Source organism: Poecilia formosa, unplaced genomic scaffold (assembly GCF_000485575.1).
Source record: "Poecilia formosa unplaced genomic scaffold, Poecilia_formosa-5.1.2 Scaffold164, whole genome shotgun sequence".
Classification (NCBI taxonomy): Eukaryota; Metazoa; Chordata; class Actinopteri; order Cyprinodontiformes; family Poeciliidae; genus Poecilia; species Poecilia formosa.
The window spans coordinates 1,234,098-1,249,257 of NW_006800103.1; the positions used below are offsets into that span (position 1 = coordinate 1,234,098).

The following is a 15,160-nucleotide window of genomic DNA, read 5'->3' on the forward strand; positions in this document are numbered from 1 at the left end:
TTGGTCTTTTGTTATTATGTGTAACTGTAGCAACCAGAAGCAGTTGATTAACATCCCAAAAACTGAACAATACCACAACTGAAACCACACACACACACTCACACACACACACACACACACACACACACATTTATTGTCTCTGTATAAGGGAGAGAGACCCAGAACTGTGGAATCTCAATTCAGAAAAGCTCCCAGTGTTCGGAGCAGAGCCGAGAGTAAAAATGGAAACAAACTGACCGCTCTCTGTTTGTCTAAAAGGAAAATATTTTCACATGGCTCTTGTTACCCGTTAATGTTTAAAAAAGACAGCAGGTCAGCGGGATGATTATCTCTCTAAAATGTAACGGCCGCTCTAAAAACAGAAATAAACTGATGGGAAAGACCAGCAACCAGGCCCAGAGCAACTTTAAACCCCCCCTGACCAAAGCAGTTCCAGTCCGATCGGGTTCATGGCGAAACATACGGCCGTCTCACACCGGGGGCTCAAAGAGCGGCCCGGGGGCCTTATGTGGCCCCTGGATTGATTTTATATGGCCCTCCAACTACATGTCATAAATTACACATGTTTGCAGTTGATGCAGATGGAGGTTTTTGTTATCAAGTTTTACAGTCAAATTAAAATGTTCCTAAAATGGAAAAATGTTTAGTGCAATAGAAAGTGTTAATCTTTTTTTAAATCACACTTACTTCATTCTGTTTGGTTAGTGACTTAAATTAATTAATTAAACATGACAAAGTACATCAAAATCTAATAAAAAATGACATAATCCTGTTTTTATATCTGAGAAACTGGATGCCTTTATTCTAATAATGCAAATGTGCAAAATCATCTTACACACCTATTCTTTAAAAAATGTCTAACCACTTTTTCTTAATTATTCTATGCTTGGTTTATTGTTGAGCAGGTAAAATTGGTTTTAAAATCGGTTTAGAAATTATATATGTTTTGGCCCAAACTGACTCAGGTCAGGCTGCTGTGTAGAAACATCGACTCGATTCTCCAGAGCGCTTGGCTTCGCACGTTTCATCCAGCCTGGTTATTCCTCTTGCCAAGTTTCCATGGCGATATCAGCCAAAGACGAGCATAGAAACGTGCACAGACGTTTTCCAGGAATAACTAAATAAATATCCTGAGGCAGTGAAAAAGCTAAGCCTGTACAGAGAAAGTCTGAGTGTCGAAACAGATTTCTTCTTCCACTCCTACTGATATTTATTATCTGTATTGGTCCCTACAATGGAAAAAAAAAATCTAGATTGAGTTTCAGTGACAAGGGCAGATCTATTCGCTCTAATTCTACGCTTTGTGCTCTGAGTGACGTCATGTTTTATTATTTATTCTACATTATATTTAGCATTCATAATTGCACTTTCTGAATCATTTGAAAGAAAGTTTGTTTCAATTTGTTTTTTACATGTTTGACCAACGTAGTCAACGTTTTGTTTTTGTCAGTTTCTTAATTATTTACTTTACATTGGATATTATGCTCCTAATTGTATTAAATGAATAAATTAAAGTTGTGTTGCTTGTTGCTTAACCTCAGGGAGGCGTTTCAGGGAAATTAAGACAAACAAACTAAAACCTGTTTCTAATCGAGAGCTGTTGTTGCCCTGAACACCATGAATTCATCCAAACCCTGATTGTCATTTCCTTAACATCCTGGTTGTTTCTACTGTATTTATTGTTTTTATTTTAATATTTATTTTCAGTGCTTTTGAGAATTGCTATCTTTTAAATGTTGTTGTGCGTTCTCGCACAACAACAATAAAGGAATTCTGATCAAATTTGTAATTCAGTGCATTTATATGTGTGTTTTAAAAAAAGAAACATTTTAAATCAAGTCATGGCTGTTTTTCTGAGTATCGGTCGATACTAAACCTCAGTGGATCGGCGCATTCCTAATGTAAATGACTGAAGGTGTGTAAAATAGTACAACTTTAGCTGATTGTTTCTGCTATAAAAGCAGATTAATCTGATGGTAAACAGTACAGGTCGCCATGCTAACTGCTGCTGTCTCTCTGAAGTGTAACTGACTCCATGCTTGATGTTTCTGCTTTTCTTACCAGCAACTTCGACGATGTCTCCAGGAACAATGTCTCTGGCTCGGACTCTCTGGACGCTTTTCTTGTCCTGCCTGTAAACTTTTCCCATTTCAGGCTCGTACTCCTTTAAAGCTTCAATGGCGTTCTCTGCATTTCTTTCCTGATGGACACAACGAATATCTTAGTTTTCTATTGGTGCATCTAGTTTAGGGATCTTAGTTTCCATAAAAAACTAACTGAACATGTGACTGAAGCAAAACGTTTCCTCCAGTTCGGTCATTTCTTTAGTTTTTCTCCAGGTAAAACTTTAACTTAGGAAAAAGTAAGATTTGGATGACAAGATTGTAGTATGAAAATAAACCTGACAATAAATTCAAACATCCTCCAATAATATTATTAGCATAATATTGATTAATATCATATTTTTTGCATAGATAAATCTTCCTGCAGAGCAGGATAACCTACAATATAAGAATTGAGGAAGAAATGTTTTGTGAACTAAATATAATTATTAAAAGTCAGATTACATCATGTAGGTATTTTGCTTTAGCCTCTATTGTAAATCAAATATTAACAAAGTGTTGGAGAAGCTGCTTTACTTTGTTTTTCAGCCTCATGAAAAAGTGAGGCAGTAAACATGCAGGATGGATATCTATTTTTTTAATGAGTTTTAAATAATTTCAACAGTAATCGGTCTTATTTTCCTGCTGTTTTAGAAAATAAGATGTTTTCAGTATTGTAACTATTGCTTACAGAATAATTTAGTTAAATTTTAATATTACCTGCCACACCCCAACGATGGCGTTAGCAATCAGGATGAGGAGGATGACGAAGGGTTCAACGAACGCAGTGATGGTTCCCTCCCCTTCTTCAAACCACGCCAGGGTCTACACAACAGAGCAGAGAGAAAGGTCAGAGTTCATGTGCTGTAGGGAAGTCCTCACCTCTAGAATCAATGGGTTCAACAAACCTTACATTTAAAGTGTAACTAGTCAAGTGAGACATACAATGAAATAAATAATTAATCGGTTTATTTAGGATTATGTATTCTAAGAACTTGAGATTAATCTGACCAATCATGATGAATCAGTTATTGAAATAACCGTCAAATAATTTAGAAATCGATCAAACGTTAAATGTAGTCTATAGACCTATTTGCTGAAAGAACAACATATTCAGAGCAGTAATTAAGCCAAACTGATCAAATATATTGATTTAACATCAATAAAATGTCTTTTTCTGTAAATATGTTCCACCTAGACCCCCTCAATATTTCACCTGGTTCACATTCTATGAAGAAAAATCCTATAATAAGCTCCTTCTGTTATCCAGTTATTGATCAGTTAATCTAAAAAAAAAAAATCAACAGATAATCCGTACGCTGCATTGATAAGAAAAGCAGGAAGGGCTGAACATTTATTTATTTTTTTGCTACAAATGATCAAGCATACACTAGAGGCATGTTGTGTTATTGCATTTTAGGACATAAATGTTTCTGTCTTATTCGTAAAATAATTTGAATAATTTGTATGTTTGCATTTTTTATAGATTTCTAATATTGTAAAAAATAAGCAAAAATTTGCAGAATTTGCCAATTATTTTATCAGATTAACCGTCAGAATAAATATATAGAGTAATCGATTACTAAAATAATCATTGGCTGTAGCCCTAATAAGAACATTTGTAAGTTTTTAATCTTGTGCTGAAGAAGCATAGAGGCTGTTCTGCAGAAACCCCTTTCCCCATGTAGAATGCTGTTTTACTTCACTTTAAAGTGACTGGGTTTTGTTTATGCATGGTTTTATCTGGAGAATCCGACCCCATGACTCACCAAAAGTTCCTAAATAACTGAAGGCGGCGTCAGGAACCAAAAAAGCCGGATATGGACATGGATAATTAGGATGTTTGTTCTCTTGCAGCTCCAACCCTGACGCTGAAACCAAACCTTACATTTCATGCATTTTAATCGCTGTGTTTATCCTGCAGAACTCAACTAATACACATTATATTTTAAACAAAAATACTAAACACACACAGTTGCTCTGTTTAAATATGACTGATTAGTTCTGCTTGAAAAGACAAACGTGGCTGTGGTCGTAATTCCTTACAAAAGAAATGCATGCAGCCAGGAGCAGGATTCGAACCAGCAGATCTTCAAACTGTTCCAGGACCAGCTCCCAAAGTGACTTTCCTGCAGAGGGAGAATAAAGAAGTAACAGCTCAGTAAGCAGAGTTAACATAATAACACACAAAATGTGACTGTAAAAATATACAATGTATGTTAGATTACCTTCTTCTGCAGGCAATTCTGTAAGTTAAAGAAAAAAAACATCAACAAAGCACCATGGCAACAGGCATTAAGACCAGGATTTACAAAGAACAGTTTGCAGAGAAATTTAGTGTTGTATACACCATAATCCTGTCATTGTAACAAATTTGCTGGTTGATAAATTGTCCCAGAAATGATCGTGATAAATGATAATGTTGTTGTTTTGAGACCATTTTGAGGTAACATCGTGATAATGGCATAATAATACAACAAAGATAAAGAAAGTTTAATTTTCTAAAGTACTCTTAACACTGGAACTGGAATATATTTTTAAATTACAAAAAAAGCACTACATAAGTAGGATTAATGGATTTATTGCATCAGGCTTGGTTGTATGTTTTAAAAAGTTAACATGACTTTTAAAAAAAAATACAAACAGTAGTTTTGTTCAAATATGTTACAAGGTGGTAAGTTTTGTTGCATAAAAGCTATGAGAAATTTTGGTTCTGTTTCTTTGCAAATACATAAATAAATATTTACCGTTGGGTCCCCACTTCTCTCTGTTCTTCTTCAGCTGCTCACAGCTCAGTCCTGTGGATTCATTGACACTGAAGAAGCCCAAAACCTCCTCCACCGTTTTAGTGTGAGCGTTGTCCATCGCTGCTGGGAAAGCTGAAAAACAATCAGCCATCAGCCTTTATTTAACGTTTCTACAAAGACGATATTCTACATTTAAATACTGATTAGCCTAATATGATATTGATAATCTTTGTCAACATTTAAAAAGTGTGTGGAAAAACTAAGATCCAATTTGTGGTACAAACTTTAGCAGCAACACTCGTCTCATCGCCATAAATCTTTGGAGAAACTTTAATATATTCTTCTTTACAGTGTTGCTTTGGTTCGGGGAGGTTTGTCTGCAGAGATCTTTGTAATTACGATAAATTCTGGGCTTTAATTGGAGTTGGAATCACTTTTTTCAGCCATTTTGTTGAGGATTTGCTGCTGTGGCCCAGTTTGACAGTTTGCCTGCTGACAAGCAGATGGCCTCACATTTGACTGGAGAATAATTTGGCAGGCAGAGGAGATTACGATCAGTTCGAAGACTGAAAAGAGCTCAGCTTCTGTGGCAGGAAACAAAAGTCCACATTATCACTTTTAATGTGGATTTGTTGGAAAATAAATGTTCTTCACAGCTGTAGTTTTGTAAAAGACAGAAACAAACTGTCCCCCAGGATTCTCCTATATGTTGCTGAATTCATTTCCTGCCTTTGTCTTTTATTCTGCAGTGGCATTAACTCACCGGCATTGAAATTAATTTTTATTCTTACTAATAAGATTGCAAAACGTATTTAGTTATATTAATTTGTTTATTTATTTCTTGTTCTGGCATGTTATTTTTGTTATTGTTGATTTGTCCTCCAACTCGTTCCACTTCTACTCAAAAGGAAAATAATAACAATAAAAATTAGAAAATAACTGCTAACATTTAAAAAAAAAATCAGTATCCTAGTTGATTAAATTTCTGTTATGACACCACTTTGCTATGTTCTGTTTTGTCTTATCCTCATTTGTGAACCTCATTTTTTGTTTGCTTGTTTATTTTTAAGTTTTTGTTATTTGTTCTGTTATCTAATTGTTTATTTTTATTTAGTAGATAAATACCTCTGTTTGTTAGTCTGTAATGTTTGTTTTGCATGCACTGATTGATTAATCTAAAATATATATGTATACTTACAGGACCTACTGCTGGGAAATATCACCACATCATGATGCTGCCACCACCATGCTTCACAGTGGGTAGTGTGTTTCTGATTATATCAACCTCCTTATAGATTGAGTGCATATTTATGCAATCGCTTATTTTATGTTAAATATAATTTTGTCATTATTTTGTAGAAATCAGTTTTCACATTGACAATAAATATTTTTTGTGGAAAAAAAGCAACACTTTTCGTGATTAAAGTGTAAAAGCAATAATAAATGGTATTATTAATGGGTTGACAAGATTTTATAATAGTATTTATTGTTATTGAAAGCCAAAGTCAGCTGTTGAGTGGAGGCTGAGCCTCCCTAAAAGTCAAAATCCCCCGACTCAGCTCATCATCACTGGTCACAAATACCCAAAATATGGTTACAGTAGTAATAACTGTCTGATAGTTATTAATTTGATCAAATCCATCAATCCAAATCAAATTCTAGCAGCGCTTCGGCTGCACAAAAGCTAGCGATATTTTTTTGGTGAACCCTCTCGGTATTTGACACAATGATAGTTTAATATAGCAGCATAATGACCCAGTTACCGTGATGGCAGATTCCAGAGAGTTATGCTAGCTGCTAGCTTCTGAGCATCGATGCCGAATGAGAGTCAGGAGCTGTGAGGCTAAAGAGCTAACATGATGTCTAACGGTTAATCCTCCGGAGATGAACAGGTTGCTTACCAGAGCAGTCTGGGTGTCGTCTCAGCTCTAACTGTTCAGCCTGAAGGAAGGCAGGAGCCGTCGATGCACCATTAGTTTCACACTAAAGTCATCCCAGAGACCAAATGAATACTATTTTAAAATCATAAAATCGCTTCTTCTTCTTTTTATTTTAAACAGGGTCGCTTCTTGGTTACAAATCAAATCCTGGTATCATCAAAACAGAAATCTTTGTGAAAAATAAACACATAAGTAAAAATAAAAACTGAATTGTTTTTAAATAATGTGGCTCAAAACAGCTTCTTAGTGTAATATGTTATTTCTCCTCATCATGTCTGTAAATCTGATGTCAGCCTACAGCGTTCAGTGAAAACAAGCCGATAAAGGATAATAAAACACATGTTCCGGTGAAATCCTTTCAAAATAAGAGCTGTGTCCGTTATTCTAAATCTCGCATAAGAGCTTGTTGTTCTGTTTATGTTTTGTGACATTCACAACACGAAATAACTTAAAAGTTATCAATGAAAAATTGCGTCTGACTGTGTTCAACTTATAATAAACACAATTAACGACATCTAAAAAATTAACCAATGACACACCGATAAATCAGACCGTTGTACCTTTTTAACCAATCAGCGCTTACTTAGGTCTACATGCAGCAAAAGCTAGAAGGAAAAACACCGCCTCCGTCCAGCTTTCAACCAATCAGCGAGCGGTGCGACTGCTGACACTTACGTGACGTTATATGAACCAATCAGCGTCACGGAAAGTCTGGCTAAAGCTTTAGCCAACAGATGGCGCCATTTTGAGCTCTTAAATAAATAAATAAATAAATAGTTTACGCACAATTGTTTTTACATTCTAAGCTGTAGTATCTGCAGCAAAATTATTACTCACAATCAAAACTTCCCCTAATAACATGAAATAAGTTATTTAAATGTGACTTTTATTTACTTTTTAAACTAGTTACATCAATTTCTTTATCCCAATATTCAACAGACTAAAATCCATCCATCCATCCATTTTCTTTACACCCTTGTCCCTTAGTGGGGTCCGGAGGGTTGCTGGTGCCTATCTCCAGCTACAGACAAAAATATATATTTTATTAAAAAACATAGAGTAGATAAAAAAAAACAACAAAAAAAAACATGTTGGTCCTGCTTCTCTTACCTTACAGGAATGTAAAAGAAAAATTTAACTTTGTTTTTAAATCACTTTATAAATGGAAATGTGTGCTAATGTGATGATACCAAAGGAGAATAAAAGAAAATATAACTGATGAACACAGTTCTTGGGCATATTTTTTAAACAGTGGAAACTTCCATGACAGTATCAATCTTGTAATGCAAAAAGAAAGATACATGGTAATCTTTTATTTAAAAAAAATAATAAAAACTTTTAACTGAAGCAGAATAAGAGAAACAGCAAGCATGGCCATAAAAACAACAAAATAAAAACATCACTGACTTTCACAAAAGTCTGGATCTTTGTCCTCTTCATGATGTTTTCCTCAGAACGGATATTCTCTCCAGAGGCTGAAAGAAAGAAAGACGGAGAGCACAAAAACTTTTAATTTTCTACATGCATGTATTATTTTCTGAAAAAGAACAGATTTCCAGTTTCTAATGCAGTTTTTCAGAATTAATTTAGGGAAGCTTCATTTACAGTTACATCTCACTGACACTCAGAGGGGTCTGCTGCCAACTACGGGACAAACCGTGAATTGTTTTCATTTGTAGATCATTCTAGCTTTCTTTCTAAAACACTAACACTTTTAGGGATGTAACATTTACTGTTAAGTAGATTTGATAAAAAGTAAATAAAAGAAACAATTCCAGTGCCATTATGAGAATAAATGAGCTATTTGGACCCAAACTTAGACCACATCCGCTTAAAAGATCTCCTAGCTGCTGCACTTTAGCTAAATAAATATCAAATAAGAGGTGAGCTGTGACTAGTTTAAGACTTGTTTGCATGTTTCATTACAGTTATAACTTAAATGCAGTGATCAGAGGAAGCGATGGTGTGTGTGTTTGTGTGTGTTCATGTGTGTGTAGGCCACCTCATGGAGTACTCAGGATCATCGAGTGTTTGCAGCAGCAGCTCTTTGATTTCCTCAGGTGGGTTCAGACCATGAAGCTTCGCTCTCTCCCACCTCTGCATTCTGCTGATGCCTGAAAACAGACCAGAATCGTTTAGTTAGGCAACAAAATACAACATACTAGATGTTTAATTTAGCATAAACATATAATTTGTTTTTAATCACAGAGCCTTATTTTAAGGCTTCTACTATTTACTACCTGTGCAGGGCCCAAATCTCCAGTCCAGGTCAAACTGTTTGAGCTGCTGCATCTCCTCCTCTTTGACAGTTGTAGTGACATCTTCTGTTCAAACGAGAAGATTCAGAAAGAACTGAAGACAGGTTTGCATCAAAACAAGAGCAATAACAAATGTTTGCATAATAATTCAAGAACACATTCTCAAAGATCAATAAACATTAAATTCTAACAAACATTTAACACTAAAACTGGAAGATATTTTAAATATCCAAATTACAACACAAAAAAACACAAAAAACAGAACAAACAAATGCATTAAATTATAAAGTCTCTGAAAACAAAAGACTTTTATCATCTGGTTATGTTAGGAAGGTCGAGCGAAAACAGAAAAATGATAAATCATGCAAATGTAAATTATTGAGTTTGTTTTAACTTATGTGATTAATTGATTTATTGATGTTGTAAATAACCACAAGTGTATTTTATTACATCAAATTTGAATGAGTTTTATCTTGCCAGTATATTTGACTTCTAATTAGTGCTGTATACTTTTAATTTTTAATTTTGCATTTTCTGCTTAGTGTTGTTGTATAATAGTTAGTTTGTTTTCTCCAGTGGACTGGTGACCCATCCAGGGTGACCCCGCCTCTCACCCGATGGCAGCTGGAGATCGGCACCATCACATTCCCGACGCCAATGGGATAAGAGTGTAAGAAAATGGATGGATGGATGGATGGATGGATGGATGGATGGATGGATGGATGGATGGATGGATGGATGGATGGATGTTTTCTCCAAATAGTGCGGCACTTTGTTTTTCACGGAGCGTTGTTTCATGCTGGCAGCCCCTCCAAGAGTCAAAAGGTGTGTTGATTGTAAAAAGTATTTACTTTAGTGTATATTTTATATGTTAATATTTTCATTTGGCCTAGACTTAAAGTAACATATGAATGGAAACATTATAAAATGATTAGTTACACACATCTTAAGTTATATGCGTTTTAGCTCTTATGGCAGTGATATGTGGATTTCAATGCTACAATGAATGGAATGTGCGTTTTAAGGAATTAAATCTCATAAACCATCAGTAAAGCTTCATCTTTGTTCAGAGTTGTATGCTACAGATGTATCGCTTATTGAGCGTTTGAAAGACTCAATAGAATAACTGGAAGTTACCAAAACAAAGCTTTATTCTTTAAACAAAGCTATCATAAAACAATTGATAAGCATCGTAGAACATATTGTTGACATAAATCTATGGAAACTAATTTGTGAAAATAATACAAGTTCCCATTAGTTAATGCAAACAGCAGCTTAAACCACGAGTGCTGTCTCACCTTGCTGTGCTGGAGGAGGCGTGGGAGTCTTCTTTCGCTTTCCCCCTCTCCTTGTTTTCTTCAGCACTTTAAATGAATCGGTTATCAGTCCACGTTTTGTTGTCATGGTGACGATCTAGAAAACACACATATCAATGAAATTTACTGCAAACGGATTGGCTGTATGCCTTAGTAAACATATTTTCATCATTTCATATTGACAGTTGGTTATAAAGTTTACCAAAGAGCTCATACTGAGATGCACCAAAATGATCAAAATCAGAGAAAAATGAAGATTTGATTCCTTATTAACAGCTGATTTGAGACAAATACAGAAAATATGAAATATAGAAATCAAATATTATTTCTTTTCCTTGTAATGTTTGGTTTTGATTCAAAATTTGCTTTTCACTTCAGATAATTATACTTGTTTACTAATATGTGATCTGCTCCTGTTTAAAATAATTCTGCTGATCAGATTGATCAGACTGTTGAATCACTACTTTACCGAACATGTTTTTAAGTTAAATCAGGTATTTAGATAATCTAAATTATGTTTGTAAACTAAATTAACATTTCCAAACATAGACTGATAGTTTATTAGTTATTACTCATTAGTGTAACTAGAAATAGTTTCATTATTGACTAATGTTAGCACAAAATAATAATTGAATTTGCATTTGAAGCTTTAATTCTGAGAATGTATTTTATAATATATGTTTCTCTTTCATCTAAACGTGTTTACTTTAGGCTCTTTGAAAAATAGAATTTACCTCTCACAAAATGTAAAACTGTTAAAAAATATTCTTAACTGATATGATTTGTTACACATACAGATGCTACTAATGACTTAGATTTATCTCTGAAACATTCTGTGCCAAATAGAGGAAAAACGTTTAAATAATGGAATAAAATACTGAGTTCTGCTTTGATGCCCTGATATGGATCAAATACTTCAATGAGAGTAAACCAAGGTTTCATTTCCGGACATATAATCGTAATACTAATAACGTAGCTTTCTATTAATCTTTTTGAATTTAAATTGCAGTTATTAAGGTACTAGAGGGAAGATATTACGCTGCTACATTTATTTTGTTTGACTCAGACTTTAGTTTCGCATTCATTTGTTATTACAGCGTTATACTCCCTCTAACAGATATCAGTAATTTGATTTAAATAATTATTTAAAAAGCAATGAACGACGTGCATTTACGGCGAACACAAATAGATCCCGGATGTGCATCAGCACCGCTTTTAAGCTCAGCTTTAAGTTGTTTATTGTGAACTTACCTTGTTATGTTCACGATTAAAAATATTTCTTAGTGTTTTTGTTCTCGATTGTTAGTGTTTATGGCCCCACTTTTCTGCAGAGAAAACGAACCAAAACAATGACGCGTTTGAATTCTTCTTCTACGGTCGCCTCACCAGTCCACGCCTCTGCTGCCACCTGTTGGAAACCCCTGTGACTGCACAGAAGATTGTGCAGCGATGGAAGCTGTTAATATTTAATTGGGGAAGAAAGACTACAAACAAATTGAAATCTCATTAAAATACAAAGTATTAATCTTTAAATAACTACATATTTTTTCATTCTTTTACTAGGATAAAGCTATTTCCAAACATGTAGGGTGACCTAAGTCATGCTGTTATTGCTCCGAACTGATAAAATATTTGCTTTTTTTCTTAAAAATCGGACAAATTTGAAAAATATATGTTTTGGCTATAGTTTTATTTCCAACAAAAGAAAATTTGACCAATTTATTTGTTTAACTAAACTATTAGATTATCTAGTTTGTGCAAAACAAAACAAAAACATCACAGTGTAACTTTTTGTAAAATTATTACATTTTTTGGCCTGAAATTCTTTTGATTTCACAATTTTGGCATATAAAGAGTTTGCACACCCCTGTTGTAGACAAAACCAGACGTTGGCAGAGTAGCCAGAGGGTCAGCTTTAAGTAAAAGTAGCACGGCTTCAACATGTTTCTACTCAAGTACAAGTAAAAATTCAAGAAAATAATGAGTAAAAAGGCAGATTAATACACTTTGCATGCTTTTTATAACTTTCCATAGTAATGGATGCCATGGACATATCTTCTTATCTGTTATTAGATTGAAACATTTACTGTTTTTGAAGTGTTTGGCACATTGCATGTTGAGCTTGATTTTTTCACTTTTTGTTTTTACCATACTGTCCTGACATAGTGACAGTTTCCACAATTATGTAAAAAATATATTTTTTATAAATTTACATACTGCAGCTTTAAAGTAGAGCTGGAAAATAAAACTGAAAATCACATCACAGTATGAGCATTACAATACCAGTCAACATAGATAATTATTGACAGTCAAAAATTTGCTTTAAAAAACTCACAAATTTTGAGAAAGAAACACTGTTCATAATAAATTTCTCTTCAGGATGATGCCGCATTTTGTACTGCACCTTTAAGCCATGATTTATGGAGCTAAATTGGGGTCATAAAATTCATTCAAAAGAAAAAAAAAATTAAGCTTAAAAATTATTCTGAAACTGCAAAACAAGTTTGGCCCAAACGTTTTTGAACTTAAAAACTTTTTTTTTTCGTTTTCTTCCGGTTTTTTGGATTTTTTTTCTTCTTTTTTTGAAAATAAAAACGTAATTTTTTTTATTTAAAAAAATACATTTTGTTTATATTTAAAAAATCTATCTTTTGATTTTTAATATATGGCCCCTAAATTGGGGCCATTTTGTTTTGAACAAACCTTATGGCCCCAATTTAGCTCCATAATTATTAAGTTGAGGCACGTTGGTTTGAAGCCTCTCAGCATTATTAAAGTGGCAGAAATTGTTATCTGAGATACATAAAAACACTAAACAAATTTGATGGTATTTTAAGTTTGTGCGCTAATCAGAGTAGCAGAAAATCACACAAGCCTCAGCCAATCAGTCACTGAAGAGGGTTTACAGTGCAGTTCATCTGAATTCCCATCAGCTCTCCCAAAGTGGTTGAATTATAACATCCACTGACATGACCTCTCTGGTTGAAGTTTCAGTCCTGGACGGAAGTGCTGACTTTAATGGAGACGCTGGTCATGCTGGCTGGAGTGTCACTAATGGCTGGTAGGAGAGCAAAAGATGGACAAAGTCCTTTTCTTCCTTCCTCCCCTTCTTTGCTGTGGCTTTAATTCTCCAAATCAATACAAATCTCTTTAGAATGGCCTGTGTAGTGCAATTTCATCTTTTGTGTCTCACTAATACTTTTGTTATCACGGATCGCATTCAAATGATGCTTTTATAGCTTTGTATGAGTGAAAATATGAGCGTCCACATGTATTTTACTCATTTTAAAGTAAAATGAGTAAAATACATTTTACTCATGTATTTTACATGAGTAAAATGTATCACAGTGTTTTGTGGTGATTTAAAGATTATATTATGTAGAGAGTTTATTTCTAAACTTGTTGCAATAAGGAGTTAATCAATTAATAACATGATAAACTAAAATGAGCTCAGTAATTTCCATTTTGATGGTTAATATTATGTTTACAGACATTAATCCATTTTATTTATGGACACTTTACTTATATTTATCATTTCTCCCAGTTCCAGTTCAAAACGTTATTTACAAAACTGAAATTTATTGATCTTTGAGAAGTCAAACTTACTATGCCGTTTACATTACAAGAAAATGGTCTCAAAATAGCAATATCATTGTTTATTGTAATAAATACTGGGATAATTTATTGTCCAAAAAAAGTTGTTATCCTGACAGGCCAGCCCTTGAAACCTAGGTTTGGAAACCCCTGATTCACGGTAAAAACAACAGAAATTATACCATGGCTACAAAAAACATTGACATTATAGTTTATGTTGTCTGAAATATGCTAGTTTTGGTCCAGTAGTGGGACTTCTGTTAAAAATAAAATGGTTCATTTTTTATTTTAATTTCACCGGAGATGATTCTAAAAATGAAAGAAAAACAATGAAGAGAAAACAAAGAAAAATTAAACAAAGACAGTAAACAAAGGAAAAAAAGATGCAAAATAACAACAAAAAGAAAAAAAGAAGATAAAGATAAAAGGAATAAAGGAAGAGAAGATGAACAAAGAAAGAAAGAGAAAGGAAATTATAAACAAAGCAAATAGAAAGAACAGAAAAATATGGAAAGAAACTAAAAAACTAAGAAAAGAAAGAAAGAACAGAAAAAAGAAAAATAATTTAAAAAAATCTAAAATCATTGTAATAAAAATGTAAAAATTTAATATAAGAATATAAAGCAGTTAAAAAATTACTAAAAAGTATTAAGAAATGTCTTAATAGTCAGAAATGCACATACAGATTACACCACTGTAGAAAATGTAAATTTTAAAGAAAAACCACATTGTGACCCTTGACTGCTGGATAAAATCACTGCTTCAAAGAGAAACAATAACCAGAAACCAAAGATGCAGCTAAAACTGTAAAACTGCCTGACTTCAGCAATAATGAGGTAGCGAAAGAAAGAGAGAGAAGGAAAGAAAGAAAAAGAAGGAGGACTCTATCAGCTGACAGGCTTTTATCCAGTCCTAACTTGTGATGTTTAATGGAGGCGTTCAGTGGTTCCTGATGGCATTAGACTGAAAGGCGCTGTAAGTGAATAAGTGTGTAATGTTATATTCTCGATATGGTTAGATGTGTGTATTAGGATGTGGAGACTCATCCATGGCGCTAATAGCTGTCTTTTACACAAAACGACTTCTCCTCTCAGTGTGGTCTACCTCTCTCTCTTAATGGATATTCTGTGGTTTCTGTTTCCCTCTGCTACATTACTGTGGCTGTTTAATGGAAACCATCCTAAGAAGTCCTGGAAAAATCTC

At 33.9% G+C, this 15,160-nt stretch overlaps 2 protein-coding genes across 3 annotated transcripts in view; both read right to left on the minus strand.

Annotated features, from left to right (window-relative positions):
* LOC103146645 (sarcoplasmic/endoplasmic reticulum calcium ATPase 2) overlaps positions 1–7,138 on the minus strand; it is a 21,692-nt gene extending 14,554 nt beyond the window's left edge. Inside the window, exons 1-6 of one of the 2 annotated variants that reach the window (XM_007564650.2) lie at positions 6,751–7,138; positions 4,850–4,981; positions 4,331–4,348; positions 4,149–4,231; positions 2,823–2,927; positions 2,062–2,200 (exon numbers count right to left, since the gene is read on the minus strand). In XM_007564650.2, the coding sequence (XP_007564712.1) occupies positions 2,062–2,200; positions 2,823–2,927; positions 4,149–4,231; positions 4,331–4,348; positions 4,850–4,967 (463 nt within the window). In that variant the 5' untranslated portion in view covers positions 4,968–4,981; positions 6,751–7,138. Of the gene's footprint in view, positions 1–2,061; positions 2,201–2,822; positions 2,928–4,148; positions 4,232–4,330; positions 4,349–4,849; positions 4,982–6,750 lie in introns of those variants that run through there. The other variant, XM_016677796.1, reaches the window with a different exon arrangement.
* A 516-nt stretch (positions 7,139–7,654) lies between these two features.
* Positions 7,655–11,753, minus strand: pold4 (DNA polymerase delta 4, accessory subunit). The gene is made up of 5 exons (XM_007564651.2): positions 11,615–11,753; positions 10,346–10,460; positions 9,030–9,113; positions 8,792–8,903; positions 7,655–8,264 (listed from the first exon to the last, which is right to left on the minus strand). The coding sequence occupies exons 2-5, from the start codon at positions 10,449–10,451 to the stop codon at positions 8,240–8,242; spliced, it is 327 nt and encodes a 108-aa protein (XP_007564713.1). The 5' UTR covers positions 10,452–10,460; positions 11,615–11,753; the 3' UTR covers positions 7,655–8,239.
* Between the last annotated feature and the right edge of the window lie 3,407 nt (positions 11,754–15,160).